This window comes from Emys orbicularis, chromosome 7 (assembly GCF_028017835.1).
Source record: "Emys orbicularis isolate rEmyOrb1 chromosome 7, rEmyOrb1.hap1, whole genome shotgun sequence".
NCBI classification, from domain to species: domain Eukaryota; kingdom Metazoa; phylum Chordata; order Testudines; family Emydidae; genus Emys; species Emys orbicularis.
This window is the reverse complement of record NC_088689.1, coordinates 54,093,482-54,109,539: the sequence shown is the minus strand read 5'-3', so window position 1 is coordinate 54,109,539 and position 16,058 is coordinate 54,093,482. Positions and strand designations below refer to the sequence as shown.

General features: G+C 42.9%; 1 protein-coding gene across 1 annotated transcript in view; it reads left to right on the top strand.

The window, feature by feature from the left end:
* The window catches only part of GRID1 (glutamate ionotropic receptor delta type subunit 1), an 827,754-nt gene that overhangs the window by 318,326 nt on the left and 493,370 nt on the right, over positions 1 to 16,058 (top strand). Inside the window, exon 3 of the mRNA XM_065407849.1 lies at positions 6,324 to 6,608. Within this exon, the coding sequence (XP_065263921.1) occupies positions 6,324 to 6,608 (285 nt within the window). The remainder of the gene's footprint in view (positions 1 to 6,323; positions 6,609 to 16,058) is intronic.

Here is a 16,058-nt window from a genome sequence, read left to right as displayed (position 1 = left end):
ATGGTTATTAGGTAAGTTAGTAGGTTATTAGCTAGCTATTGACCTTGGACTGTGTAAATCTGCAAGCATGGATAATTCAATGAATTTAAGGGATTCAGTCTATACAGATTCCCCACTCCCATCCCACTCCCTCACCCCCAACGCACACATAGATATTGCTGTATGCTTTGGAATCTGTTTTTTCATTTAATAAACCCAAAATTTCCTAGTCCTTCTGGTTTATGAAGATAACTTTCATGAAGCATAAGTCTTTAGCCTGAGTAACTGAAACAATAGCACCAAAGCAAGTGTGAACTCCCTCCCGCCCCACCCTGCCACAGGCTGATCTCAATGGGCTGCTAGATTTGAAGCCTAATTCCAAACACTTTAAATGCAACTTCGTTAATCATTTCTTTGCAGAGTGTTGCGCTAGAAGTATTGGGTATATGAAGTGTGGTGGATGTATGCACACTTGCCAGATTTGAAATAACTTTCTTAGCAACGTGGCAGTGAGTTCTCAACATTCAAATAGACAAATATTATAAAATGCAATTGATTTGTATAGCGTCTCTCTCATAAGCCATATTGCAGATAGCAGTAAAGGGAAAGATACTCACAAATTCAAGTGAAAAGGAAAGGTTTAACCTTAAAAAGGGGAAGGTGATTCGGTATCCCAGAAGGAATGAGGGAAAGAGTCCAAGATAGATTTGGCAACATAAATAGAAGTGAGATCCAACTACTTAAGAACAGAGCAGAGGAGTAGAGAGGAGGTCAAGATTGGAGAGGCAGAGTGAATTATAGTACTTGGATATATTGTTTAGGCTGGCAATGTAGTGGGAGCTAGTTTATTGAAAATTATGGCAGCACAAGAGCAATTTTTCAATCATATTCTGAAATGAATTGGAAACCAGTAGAAGGGAGACTGGAAGTTGGTGATATGCCTCTGTTTTCTGGAGCAAGATATTAGTCTGCCTCCAGTACATAAACTCCCTGAAGTTTAGAGAGTTAAGGATTTAGTTAGAGATGGGCCTGAGCCAAACTCCAGAATCCAAACATCCCTGAGCTTTGGGGGAAATTAGTTCAAAATTCAAACTTTACAGCTTGTACTTGTCTTTAGAAATAAGATGGCAATCCAGAAAGGAATAGCAGGAGTGATGAAATGAATAGTAAATAGATGTTAGGGTCAAGATAAAGAATAATTCTTACATTATTCCATAAATAATCATAAGCCTCAGCAGATCCACTGACAGGGAAATGTGGTAGGAAAATGTATGTGTAAGATAATGACTGCAAAATATCAGGACTTCCAAGCTAACATATAGTCTGAATGGAGTGTGATTGTGGAGTTGGAGACGTAGGTCAATGAAGTAGTGAAAAGTTGTAGTATACTGTAGCCAGGACCAAACAGTCAAAATAGACAGATCAAGAAGAGTTAAAGGTGACAGAAAGTGATGGTATCCAAGGTAGAAGCCAGAAATGAAATGTCCTAGACAGAGAAGATGGATGGAGAACATGGCCAAGGATAGAGCCTTGAGATATTCAGTAATGGAGGAGGTGTTAGAAAGATGAAAATCCTCCTTCAGAAATAAAAAGGAGAGCTTATGAAAGCAGAATTCAAAAGAGATTGTGGGAGATGCTTCTTGCTCAAGGCATATGAAGACTACAGAGTGATCAATAGTTTTGAAAGCCTCATTAACAGTAAGTAGGAGGATGACAGATCTGTGATCAGAGGCAAAAGTAGGCCAATAAGAATCTAGAAAAAATATTTCACTTAGATCTATTGTATACATTATTGTCCTTTAGAAATGATGGCAATAGTGGGTTCATGTTGCCATCAGCTAATAAACTGCGGGAGTCCTGCCCAGTGGTTTGTGGGATGTGAGATCTTCTGTAAAACATGGACCATCAGTGATGAAGGCAATACAGTTAAACTAATACATCTTACTGTTTGTTAATCAGTGAAACCCTGAGGGCAGGTCATTTAAAATATTCTGTTTTTTAGCTGTGGATCTCAAGATTTTAAAGGCATTGCTTGATGAAACCTCACAATATCCCTGTGAGGTAGGCAGATGCTATTGTAACAGTCTTAGATGAAGCAGTGAGAGGTACTGGAGTCTAATGGTTAGAGAAGAGGAATGAGGGTCAGGAGTCCTGGATTCTCTTCTCCCCAATACTAGTGAGTCATTGTGTGATCTTGAGCAATTTCCTTAAAATTACAGCATCTTGTTTTCCATTTTACAGATAAGCAAACTATCACCCTTTGTAAAGCACATTGACATCTTCAAATGAAAAGCACCAATCATGTGCAAATAATTTTTAGTATTTTATATATGGGTGAGGTACAGAGAGGTTGTGATTTACTCAAGGTCATATAATGAGGTAGCAACTGAACTCTATGCAAACCAGGATCCACGAGTCCCAATCATGCTCTTACCAGTAGATAGCACTCCCTGCCAATATCAGAAAAAAATAGAATAGAAAATTAACAAATCTCTTCTCATATCACAGCAACAGCTGGGAAGCAGAGGGGAGAGGGGGATCCTGACAAATGTCCCCAAAGTTGCTTTCAGATTTCTTATTATTCTTGGTCATTACTTTGCTTTAAACCACTTTAAGGATGCCTCATGAATGACAGAGGTATTAAGTAAAACTGAACTGGATTCTGTGTTATAACTTCAGAGTTATTCTCTGATGCATACAGACGGATGGCGATGCATTTGTTCTTAATATACTAAATCCTAACAGGATTGTCAGTGTTGCGAAGTTGGTTGAACTCTTTGGACTCTACCATATTGTAATTTATACAGTAGAGGCTTTCTATTTAAAAAATCAACTGCTTTGTTTCACGTTACGTAAACTTTGTAGTAAGAAGGACGTGACTAATACAATGTGAAATCAAATTGCTTAGAGTTCTCCCCCATTTTTGTATTGCTCTGATTATACTATTTCAGACTGTAAATGTGGAATATAATGAAATTACAAATGTTTTAGCACTTGTGAAAGCAACTAGATTAACAGCCCTCTATACTGAATTCTTCTACTTAGCCAGTCAACATGCAGCAGGTCAAAATCTCCCAACTACACACTGCATTATCCATGTGTTCAGGGTATCCTGAGAGATCAGAGGGCCCTTTTTCCACAATCCACTGAATCACTGTACTCTTAGCTGCCAACAAGGGAGCAGTTAGCGGTTAATGCCAACTACTGTATGAGGTTATCTTTTGTTACATGGACATTTTCCCATTATTAGCAGCTATTCTGACCTTAAAGTCTGAGTCTGAGCTATACTGAGGACGCCTTCTCATTTCACTTAGATCACCAAGCAACAGTGAAATGGTAAGAATTTCCTGTTGCTTCTGACATAGGTCAAATTTTCCACAGTTGATTGCTTCTATAACTCATTACCTATCTCTGAGCCACGATGTGTCCCACAATGCACACAGTTAGGAAAAGGTTTTGCTTTTCCTCTGGCTACTTTTACAAGTAGAATTGTAGATCCAGGCATGTTGTTCTCACCTCAGATGACGCCAAAGCTCACCGGTTGGTGATCCCTCCAGGAGTTTGTCTCAGCTGGGCTATTCTCTTTCCTCTTCCCCACTTCTTTCTTCCCTATTCCGTCCCCTACTGTGACTAATTAAATTACCTATGTGACATGTTCCGCTTTCTCTGGCAACTGGCCTGGGAAATCAAATCTGTTACCAAACCTAGGTCTCCTATTTGGCAATGCAATGCTTCTCTGCTGCTGAATCAGGTCAGCTCCCAGAGGGGGAAAAAAACCCAACAATTTTATATAATTATAATTAACACAGAGTAAATTTAGATAATGCAGATGACACATTTATTGTAAGGACCATCAAGGGAATGGTTTTAAAAGCACTTCACCTTTTCACTGTTTGATTAGTTTACTTGCTGAGCATTCCATATACATCCGATGTCAAAGTGAAATCACTGTGTGTTCTGTGCTTTTTAAAAAAGACCTTCTGTGGAATAGTTAACTGGTTGTGTCAAAAATATGTATGGTGTGTAATTACCAGTGACCTGTACAGGTCCTCTGCTTCTGAGAATTGAGGGAGGCCAAATGGCTGGATCTGGCATATTTGGAGTGTTTTCAATGGATCCCTAATTTCTTTTCCTTCACTTTTTCCAACTCTTCGCACTTTCTGATTCCATGCAAGACCAAAGTGGTCACACAGAAATAGCACAAGAGTCCTGTTTTTGTTGTATGATCAGAGCAGAAAATATTGGAAACATACTGAGTATGTGTGGGCTTCAAAATACAGAACTTTTTTGGGAGAGGGACGGGCATAGGAAGATATGAGGGAGAGGAGGAGAGTGTCTTTATAATGGACTCCGTTCTGGATTTAAACTCTGGAACTTCTTGTTCAAAATCCAGATCTGATTTTTGTGGCTACTTTCCTCCTGCTTGAATAATGAATATTACAGATTAGAAGTTGTAGTGTATGCAGTTGTTTGAGTGTTGTACTACACCTCTACCCCGATATAACGCTGTCCTCGGGAGCCAAAAAATCTTACCGCATTATAGGTGAAACCGCGTTATATCGAACTTGCTTTGATCTGCCGGAGTGTGCAGCCCTGCCCCCCCCGGAGTACTTCTTTACCGCATTATATCCGAATTCGTGTTCTATCGGGGTACAGGTCCATTTCTAGGGGCCTCCTTTCTGCAGAATGGGGATTGAATGAGGGCCCTCCAGAGCTAAAAGCATGAGTCTACAGCTCAGACTCAAGAGCTGATAGCTGCAATTACCACACTTCTTCTGTGGATCAGGTGCAGTGTGGACACACCATGCATTGACCAATAGGTTGAATATTTCCTGTGGACAAAGGAAGCTCATCAGCACTTTAGATCCTGGATGACTCCCCATTTATGTGACAGGTACTATCTTATAGAGGAAGGTGATGGCACTAACCGAGGATATGAGATGTGGCTCAGTTCCTTGCTCTGCCACAGGCTTCTTGTGGGACAAATCCCTTACTCCACGCCTCAATTCCCCAGCTGTCAAATGGGAAGAATGGTACTTCCTTACCTCAAAGGACTGTTGTGAAGATAAATGCATTAAAGAGTGTGTGATGCTCAGATACTACAGTAATGGGGGCTATATAATTACCTGGGACTGGTGCTGCGGATTGTACTAGGGACCTTTAGAGCTGAAAGCATGGCTCTTTATGTGCTTTAGCTGGGGGGTAGGTGGGAGGTATAACAGATTCTTCTGTAAACTGGGCATGGGGTGGGGGTGGGATTGCATAACACACAGACTGGTAGGTTACAGTGACACTGCTCTCTCATGGAAACGTTACTGTGATCCTTTCTTGTTCTTTCCCATAATCTAAAATAAAAGTAACTTAGACTGAAAGTACATGGTTGTTCTTTGTGTATGGAAAAATATAACATGTGTCAGTTGCACTTTTAAACAAAATAATAGTTTGCTAAATTGGAGATCCAAGGGCTAGGTTTTACAGCTAACACTGTATGTATTTAGAATTTGTGTGACACTCCGTTTTCAGTTGCAGATGGTTTCAAATTTGCTTTTAAATTGCAGCTGCTCTTCCAGATTTTTTAAAGACAACTTTACAGTGTTAATAAATGCTTAGTCATTCATGCTTTTCCCTTCATTCTAAAACATACTTTGAGAGTCTTCTTGGTTAAAAAGATGCACTTTTTTTTGTAAGTTTAAAAATCCTTCAGAACTTTGTATAAACCAAATGCTTGAGACTGAAATCTCTCTTTAGGGCCCCAACATTTTGATCTCTGCAATACACATCAGATGAAGGATGGTTTTGTGGCTAAGGCACTAGACTGGGACTCAGCAGATCTGAGTTCACTTCCTGTCTCAGTCACAGACTTCCTGTATGACCTGAGGCAAGTTGTTTAATCTTTGCCTACATTTCCCATCTGAAAAATGGAGACATTGTCTCCCCCCCCCCTTCTCCTTGGTCTGTTTTCCCAACTTAGATTGTAATAGGGTGACCAGATAGCAAGTATGAAAAATCGGGACACTTTTGTACCATTAGGGTGGTGGTATAGTTGCGTATATAAGACAAAACCCCTAATATCTGGACTGTCCTGGTAATATCCGGATGTCTGGTCACCCTAGATTGTAAGCTCTTTGGTGCAGGAACTGCCTCTGAATGTGTATGTACAGTGCCTAGCTCAATGGGGTCTTGCTCTCAGTTGGAGCAATGTGGCATAACTGTAGTATAACTAACCACAGCATGTCCGGCTCTTCAGGGCAGAAATTGTATCTACCTCGTTGTCTGTAGTGCTTAGCTAGACCAAAGGAGTTTTGAACTTGCTCTAACCCTGTTTTCTCCTTTGTTTTCCTCAGCCTGTGACCTGATGACCCTGGGAATCTTAGCCTTAGTGACATCCACTGGTTGTGCCTCAGCCAATGCCCTGCAGTCCCTGACGGATGCCATGCACATCCCACACCTCTTTGTACAGCGCAACTCAGGAGGCTCCCCACGCACTGCTTGCCACCTGAATCCTAGTCTTGAGGAGGAAGAATACACATTAGCAGCCAGACCGCCTGTCCGCCTCAATGACGTTATGCTGAAACTCGTCACCGAACTTCGATGGCAAAAATTCATAGTATTTTATGACAGTGATTATGGTGAGTGCAATGCATCATTTCAGACACACCACGGTGTCTCTCTTGTGTTTAGCTGGAAAAGGCGGTGCTGACCTACAGTTTTGGGAAACAGTTGTTTGGGCTTGTTGCAGGTTATGAGGAAAATGTTTTGAATGGACATAGATCTGTAGTTTTGAGTGAAAGAGTGCTGTGAAAACTAATTCTCAGACAGGCAGCAAAGTTGCTTAGTAACACCCTATCAAGACAGCTGAAGTTTGAATCATCTTACAGGTTTTCAGTAAAATATTAATAAGCTGTTGACATTGATTGTCAGTGTTCATATGGGTATACAATGGAGTCCAAGAAGAACTGTACATCAATCCTTTGTAATACGCTTCCTGTCAAAGCTGAGCACAGTTCTCTTTAAAAATTAATTTTCAAAATTTCTATTACTAACTTCTCTATATGGTTCCCCCCACAATTCTGTTTGGAGCATGTATCACAGTGGTACATTTCATGACATTTATAGTAAAGGTTAGAGTTAGCATTTCCCCTGTGTCTGATATGAGTTATATATCTGTCAGCAAAATTTTACTCTGGGCTGTAACTTGGGAAACAGAAATCTTAGCTTGAGTGAATTAGGTATTCCAAAGTCAAAATAAATTAATCTACGTGTTGCTGAACTCTCACATTGCAAAGATAAAAATCTAAGTTTATTATTTTTGCATTCCAGTGATGAAACTATGGCTCCATTTTTTTAAACTGATACTGTATTCACTGCCATCAGCTTGTGATCTGGTCTCTTGAATGGAGATCAGCAGACTTGTTCTGCCTGATTTCAACCCCCTGCAAACATTTTTGTTTGAAGTTTGACTTGCACATTTTTGGTTTTGTGCCTTAATATGGAGAGAGGGTGGCGGGAGTGGGGAGGAGGGATGGGAAATAACGAGAGGGAAAGAGAAATTTTGTAGTGGTAAACTGTATTAGAGGTATATGGTATAGACTGTATAGTGTGTCCACTTACATCAGCAGAGCTTTCTTGTTCTAGTCCCACTACACAGCACAAGCTTCCTTTTAGCTAGCTGGGGAAAACACAGCTTTTTATTTAATTTAAAAGTGTTTTATTTAATTTAAAACACTCTTGGTAAAAAATAAAAATGGTCTTAAATTTAGATGTATGTTTTAAAAGGGTTTCTGAGCTCAGGCTAGTTTTGCAAATCCGGGGAACTGCCCCCAAAAACCATTTGTGAGGAAGGTTCACCCATTTCTAAAGGAACAGAATGTGGCCGTTGCTGCTGATTTTGTTCAGAAATTCAATCTAGAGCTCCAAAGCAATATCAGTTCTGTAGAAATGTCTTAGGGGTGGATTCAATACACAGATTTACGTTATACTTCTGAACTTAGATGATCTGTAGGGTAAAAAACCAAAGGCCCAATCCTGCAGGCCTTACTTGACAAAACTGCCTTTGATTCCTTGGTCATATTTGGCCATATCTCTCTTGAAAGGGTTGAAATACAGTGTACGAGGTGAATGGTTTCTGTTCTCAGAATTACTATGCCGCAAAATATTTGGCTTGCAGAGGTAAGATTACTTTAGTGTTTATTTCCATACCCTCAAAATATCTTGCAAATATCACTTTATGGTTAATCTCCCTTGTTGCCCTAATTTTAAGGCACAATTTGTAACCCAGCAAATTTGCAAGGGATAGGGCTGCTCAGGTCAGGAATCTGCAGGGAGGACAGTCCAAAATCTTCAGGATCCCTGGCCCCAACCACACCACAGCTAATCCTGCACACATTGCACCAGCAACCCCTTCTCCTGGTAGCAAGACTGGTTATTGAGCTACGCTACCACATAACGTACTATGGTTATGTTCCATTGGCTCTCTCTGTAAGGACTTAATATCTCAGTGCCTAACTGTGGTACCCTTACTGACATTAAATAGTACCTTGTTCTAGAAGTAAGGTACATGGTGTAAGATACTATTCAATATGATTAAGATTATTATCTGGCACTCAGTTGGGGAGGTAGTATTCGTCGGAGAAGCACTGCTGTTGGATAGCAATTGCCACAGACTTCAAGCCTCTTTCCAAGGGGAGCATGTTTCATAATAAATAATTCCCCTCTGTCCCTTCCTATGGGTGCTCATTACTCCTTTATGCCTGGAATCTCTGATACCCAGTACTCCATGCAGAAGGGCTAATGTGGGTTCAGGGGAACCCTGCTTCTCCCCTCCACTTTGTCTTCATGTCCATTTGCACAGGTGTTTGTTCGCTTCCAAACATGCAGAGAGACGGGAGCATCTGGGTCAGTCATTGCCATCTTTTGGGGGGGGGGGGGGGGGAATATTCTAGGCATGACTGCATGACTTGGGAGAAATGAGCAAATGTGTGGAGTTGTTTTTCCCCAAACTAAATACTGTGCTTTCTTGAGACTAATATTCATATGATTCCGGAGTAAATAACATACACTTTTAGAGACTTCCATGATGATTCTGTAAGTTTAAACTTAGCATTAACGAATACATGACATTAAATTAATATTACATTAACCAGTAACATCAGCCAATGTGAAGAAATTGGAAGTACCGTATATACTGGTTCATAAGCCGAATTTTTTTTAGTAAAAAAGGGAAGCACCAGAGAAGTGGGTCGGCTTATGAATGGGTATAGAGAGGAAGAGGTGGGACACAACCCCTCCCCCCAACAGAGGGAGCAAGGAGAGGCAGCACAGCCAGAAGGGAAGAGGCAGGGCCAGAGTCTCTCCACTTCTGGCCACGCTGCTCTCCCCCCAGCCTCCAAAGCAGCTGCAGCTCCAGGGCTGGCAGGCTGCAGCCATGCTGCTCGGTCCCGCCCCCAGACCAGCCTCCGAAGCAGCTGCAGCTCCAGGGCTGGCAGGCTGTGGCCGTGCTGCCTGGGTGCCGGAGCACGCTGCAGCCATGCCGCCCGGCCCAGCCTGCTGGAACATGCTGCGGCCGCGCTGCCCGGTCTGGCCCGCCGGAGCAGGCTGTGGCCGCGCTGCCCAACCTGCCGGAGCAGCTCCAGCCAGGCCAGAGACATCCTCCCCAGATAAGGTGGGAAGGGATGGGATGGGGAGAGTGTGGGGGTCCCGGGCTAGGGGTGGGGTCATGTGGGGGTGGTCACAGGAGTTACTTCCCTGACCCCCAGCTTCTCCCCCCCAAAAAATGTCCTCACCAGTTGCTATCCCGGCCCGTCAGGGTAAGCAGCTGGCACGCCGGGACACTTTGTTTACCTGGGTTTACCTCCATGCCTGCAGACACTCGAGGTAAACAAACCATCTCAGCCCACCAGCGGCTTATCCTCATGGCCCAGGAGCCAAAGTTTGCTGACCCCTGAATTATAGGGTAGGTTTATGAACAGGTCATTACAATTTTCCATTTTTACTTATCCATCTTGGGGGGGGGGAGGGGGTCGGCTTATAAACGAACTGGCTTATGATCGAGTATATACGGAATAGTTGAGAGTAAATCCATTCACCTTTCCTATCTTGTTTTGCTTTATTCCTCCCCACCAATGTGAAATCAGGAAAGAGGGTCATCATTAAATTTGGATTTTTGTGTGTCTCCTTCTAATGCATCAACTTGATACTAGTTGTAGTGGTAAACTTTCTTGGGGAATATGTTTCTCTGCACTCGATAATTCCATTTTCGCCATCTCTATGTTCAGCAGAAACAGTTTTGTGTTACTGTGATTCACTGCAATGTATCTCAGTGAACCACCTCCACCAGGGCCGGCGCAAGGATGTTTCGCGCCCTAGGGGAAACTTCCACCTTGCGCCCTCCCCCCTCCTCGAGCCCTGCGGCAGCTCCCTCCCCCCACCCTGATGCCCCCCCCCCCCCCGCAGCAGCTCCACACTCCCCCTGGCCCAGGGAGCCGTGTGGCAGCTCCCCACCCCAGCTCACCTCTGCTCCGCCCCCTCCCCGAGCCCTGCAGCAGCTCCCCACCCCCTCTCCGCCCTGAAGCACTTCCCCCGTGACAGCTCCCCCCCTCCCCCCGAGGCGCCTCCCCCATGACAGCTCCCCATCCCCACCCGGGGAGCTGTACGGTAGCTCCCCACCCCAGCTCACCTCTGCTCTGACTCCTCCCCGAGCACGCCGTCGCTGCTCCACTTCTCCCGCCTCCCAGGCTTGCGGCGCCAATCAGCTGTTTGGCACCGCAAGCCTGGGAGGAAGAGAAGCAGAGCAGGGCGGCGTGCTCAGGGGAGGAGGCGGAGCAGAGGTGAGCTGGGGCGGGGAGTTCCCCTGCGTGCCGCCCCCCCTTACTTGCTGCAGGCGGCCCTCCCTGCGCCCCCCTGCTCCAGCTCCCTCCGCCTAAATGCTGATGACGACCAGGGCGGCCAAAGATCCGGCCGTCGTGGTCGCCGAAGAAGAAAATGTCGCCCCCCAAATGCTAGCGCCCTAGGCGACTGCCTAGGTCGCCTAATAGGTTGCACCGGCCCTGACCTCCACAAGTATAGGGAGCCACATCTCTGCGGCATCTTCAGTGCAGTGTACGGCATCCCATGAGCTGCTATAAACTGCACCAGCTGGCTTTGGTTCCCATATGTTAGCTGAGGATTGTGCTTTGCTTTCTATCTCTTCTCCTGTACACTCCTGGTTGGCCCTGTCATGCTCCCTGCACAGGGGTGGAGGGAAAAGAAGAGTAGGAGCCAGTTCCAGGCCTGCTTGACACTCCTTTATGCTGGAGGCATACTCAGCTGGGGAGTTATGACAGGTTTCCACTGCCTTCTCTCTGCAGAAAAAAATGAAACCGAGCACACCAGAAAATCTGGCACAGGAGGTGTGTGTTTTTTTTTTTTAAAAGATACCAGTAGGTATTTGCTGGGAAAGGGAAGTGGGAGAGAGAGGTGGGAGAGAGTCTGTGGACATGTAATTGCTAACTTAGTTGGCAGGAAATTACATGAAGAAACTGAAGACTGACTACCACACACCTAATATTGGCTCCTCTGCCATCTGCTTAGTTTCTCACCAGACCTGTGCTTTTGCACTTCCAGCTGACTGACTTCCCAGCTCAGCATTCCTGATTTGACTTCTGAGTCAGGGACTGACAGTGAGGATGCAGGTCACTTGGAGAACATGTCCTTATGATCAAGGAGGGTTTACAGCACTAGGCATTTGTGATTGATTCCAGTAAACAGTCCTCATCTATGCAGCTTTTGGAAATCATAACTTTTCCCTGAATTAACATTTTTCACTTATCCATCTGTAAAACCAACTAGACTCTGCATGTCATCCTTCTAGAAACAATCAGATTTTCTAAGGACAAAATAATGTTGTCAAGGAATCTGCATAATTAAAAAAACAAAACCTGTGTTTATAACCTCATGGAGAACTTAAAGCTGAAGTCTGTTTACATATTGATTGTCTTCCCCATCACACACTCTTTGCATTGATCTTGAACAAAAATAATCTAATGTAAAATTGACATGGCAAATATGTACACCTGGCAAGTCAAATGTTTGCCCTTACCTCAACAGGACTCTCTTACAGAGCTGTGGCTAGGATGAAACATGGCTTGTTTGACATTTTTGGCACAAACTTTAGAGAGAGAAATTTCTATGCACAAACTTTGCAGAGTGCAAGATGTTCCTTTCTGGTAGAATGCCCCAAAATCATATTTTTAAACTTGACATGAAATGGAAAGATAGGAGTGAACCTAGCAACTAGAGAGAGAAATTGCTAAATAGAAAAGGCAAAAGCCTGGTTCAATCTGTGATATTCAGGCGGTGTTGAAACTGGAACTTTTAAATTTTGCCATTTTTGTGGGGAAGAAATGAGTAATAGCCTCTTTTAATGTAGTGAAGGGACCTTTCAAAGACCTCCATCTTGAAGGTTGAGACATAAAACCTTTTCTCAATGATACAACATTCTCCTACTGGGTCATACTGATGAAGAAAAGATCAATTGGCATGTCTCCATATAGCTTTTGTACATTTGTGGAAGGAACATGGGGGATGCATGTTTTCTCCATAGATAATGTATTTTATGACTCTGCTAACCCTCACTTTTAACGGTACTTTTCTCATGCATAAGAAGTGTGTCATTTTAGAAGAGGCACTGAGAACTAGAAAAGCTGCATTTCCTGCAGCCACGTGTGCATAAAAAGAAGAAAAGAGGGGCAAACAGAGTAGAATGTACTCTTGAATGTGCACATGCTACTCCGCATTGATACCAGTGGGAGTTGTGCCTGCAGAGCTAGGTATGGAAATTGGTGCACTGTGTTTACGATAGCTTAATAAGAAAACTAAACTAAGTCTCTTCACAGTCTGAACTTCTGGAGTGTGGCCAGGGCCGGCTCTAACTTTTTTGCCACCCCAAGCAAAAAAAAAAACCCCAAAAAACCTGCCCCGCCTTAACACCCCCCCCAGCGCTGCCCCACTGAACCAAAACCAACCCCCCCGAGCGCCGCCCCACCGAACCAAAAACAAAGAAACAAAAAAACCCAGCGCCGCCCTGCCAAACCAAAAACAACCCCCCCGAGCGCTGCCCCACCGAACCAAAAACAACCAAAGAAACCCCCGAGCGCCGCCCTGCCGAAACAAAACAAACAAACAAGCAAAAAAAACAACAACCCGAGCGCCGCCCCGCCACTCCAAGATTGGCCGCCCCTTACAAGGTGCCGCCCCAAGCACGTGCTTGGTCGGCTGGTGCCTGGAGCCGTCCCTGAGTGTGGCTGAGCAGTCTGATCATAGGCATGGAAGTGAGACAGTGTAAATTCTATCCTAGCTCTGCCACTTACTTGCTCAGTTCTCTCAGGAAGGCCATTCAATCTCTGTATGCTTTAGTTTCCCTGTCTGTAAAATGGGTTAAAAAAAACAAAATTCTTCCTCACCGGGAGGTTGAGACTTAACTAGTATTTGAAATTCACTTTGATGCCCTCAGGGGAAAGGTGCTGTAGAATTATAAAGTATTAATTGGCAATAATGTAATTATAACCAGATGCATTTACCCAAGGAACCATGGTCATATTAAGTGGACACATTTTTAGGATGATTTTTAGAAGACCAAGATTAATGACCGTAATTGGCTTTAATTTATGAAAAAATGGTGTCTGCATTAAGCATGTTAGTGGTTCTCCTACTATGGTCTGTGGAGTTGTTGCCATCTCAATGGAAAAATCTGCAGTAGGAATAAAAGGCAATTGTGGCATGTTGGAACGCTCCAGTTTCATAGGTCAGTGTCTTCGGATTGTATTCTGGGCTGCTTTGTATGCCAGCAAGAAATTTTCTAGCAAGTGTATTTTGTTTGCTTTTTGTTTCGTGGATTTTACTGGTGTAGATTCATCAATGATCAAATTGGCTGATACCAAAGTTGGTGGGGTAGCAAGCACAGAGGAGAACCTAACCAAACTGTGAGATGACCTCAAGGGGTTCGAGCTGTGGGGATGCATGCAATAAGGGGAGATTTGGCACTAATCAATGTGAAGTGCTGCTGTTAGCAAGAGCAGATAAACAGTGCTATAACTGCCATAGAAAAGTATTGTCGCTGGGTGGGAAAGTGGCAGCCAGTGGAGTGTTTTCCTAAATATAGAGTGCAGGATTGGGTCTACATGCTGCACTGCCAGTACACCACTGATTGACCAAACACCACCTTTAATATATACTAAATATAACTGATAAGAATCTGCTTGGCTGTGAGGAATACAAAGTCATTCTGTTTCCCAAGAGATGATGAGTAATAGTTGTGTTTTTAGGTTAGTCTTATGATTGGAAAACATTTCTCTCTTGTGCTGTGGTTTCATCTTAAGATCTCTACATTTCCATACACAAACACATTCAAGCAAAACAATTACTCATTTAGGGCCTGAAATTGCCACTGTGCCGGCACTACTCATGTAAAAGGGGGCTGCAATACTTGGCTCTTAATTCTGTGTGCCAAAAAAGTGACTAATACAGCAGACTGGAAAATGGCAATTATTTTCTATGAACATTTTCAAAAGAAACGTGTATGTGCATGCATACATTTTTCTAAAACTTTCATGAACCAAAAATTGTGTGTGTGGGTATGTTTTGGAAGGAGGCAGAGGGAGTTTTCTGAAAAAATGGGAGGAATTTTTGGAAAATTAAAAAAAACAACCTTTTTTAAACTTTTTTTTTCATAAGAAAAATTCAGCCAACTCTAGCAACTATGTGCCAACTTCCCTCTATGAAAAATATTCCTCCATAAGGGATTGGAAACTAATTGACTTTCCATTTACTAAGTACCTTTGGGATTCTTTTGGGGTAGGTCAGATTTACCTCCCCATGAAAGAGGAACGTAATTTTCAACCCTTAGTTCCAGCTCTAGGGGATCCATTGTAGGTCAGAGCCTGCTGCCATTGGCTTTCAGGACTGCCGCTGTCCCACTATGTAAGTAGAGTTAGAAGAAACGATTGCAGACTCTGAATCTTACAGTTGTGTTAGTTTCCCCCCCAGGTGCAGGGAAATGAAAATCTAGCAGAACCCAGCCTTATTCCGTAGCTGTGGAGCCAGAATCCCATGGAAACTCCATGTAGGTGCTGCTCTGCCTTTCACGCCTCCCTAGCTGAGATATGCAGCATAGACTCTCTTCTGTCCCAGGGAGTGTAGGGGAGGAACATTTAGTTATAGATAAAAAATGGCACCTTAAACATACCTGTTCCACTTTGTGTCTTCGACTCCTGGCTGATATATATACCGATCAGAGTTAAGAATGAGCTGGTTTTTATTCTGCTTCCTCCATCATTAGCAGAACTGTGTGAATAAATGACTTTTTTTTTGGTTTGCTGGCAGTTCTGAAAAATATGGAGGGAAAATCCTTTCAGGTCAACCCAAAACAAAATTTGTGAAGTCTTTGAACTGAAAAGGTAGGGGAAATCATCATATGGGTGAAAATAAACATTTTGTCTCAAAACTAAATATTTCAGTTCGATTTTCCAGCATTTTTAATGTTTCTAAAATGGAATTGAAGGGAATTTCACGAGTCATTTTGCACTGAAAAATCAAAACTTTTCCATTTATTTTCTGAATTTACCTTTTTTTGACTGAAACAATCCAGCAAAATGCTTGTCAAAACAAATCAGTATTTTTATCCCCTGCCCCTCAAAAAGGCCAAAAAATACCACACAGCTCTAATTATCAATTAAGTTGTAAGCCAGTTGTGTCTACAAATCCCTGTTATTACTGCTGAAGATGTCAGGAGCAGATAGAACAGAGCTTTTTTTTTGCCCCCCCTTCAGATCCCATGCTGAGTTTGTAATACTGACAGATAGAGAAAAAAATTAACCTTTTGACTTCTAAATTGAGCAAATTTGATATGGAAGCCATTAAAGAAATGGTATTTTGTGTTCCCACATTTATTCTCTAAGTCACTTTTCTGATTGTAACAGCACTTAATGTAACTGGGTTACGTAAATTAAGAGTGGATTTTTGTCATTTGTTGGTATTTTTTTATTTAGTAATGCATTACAATACATAACACTGAATGTAATTAAATAAAATGTCATTTCATACTA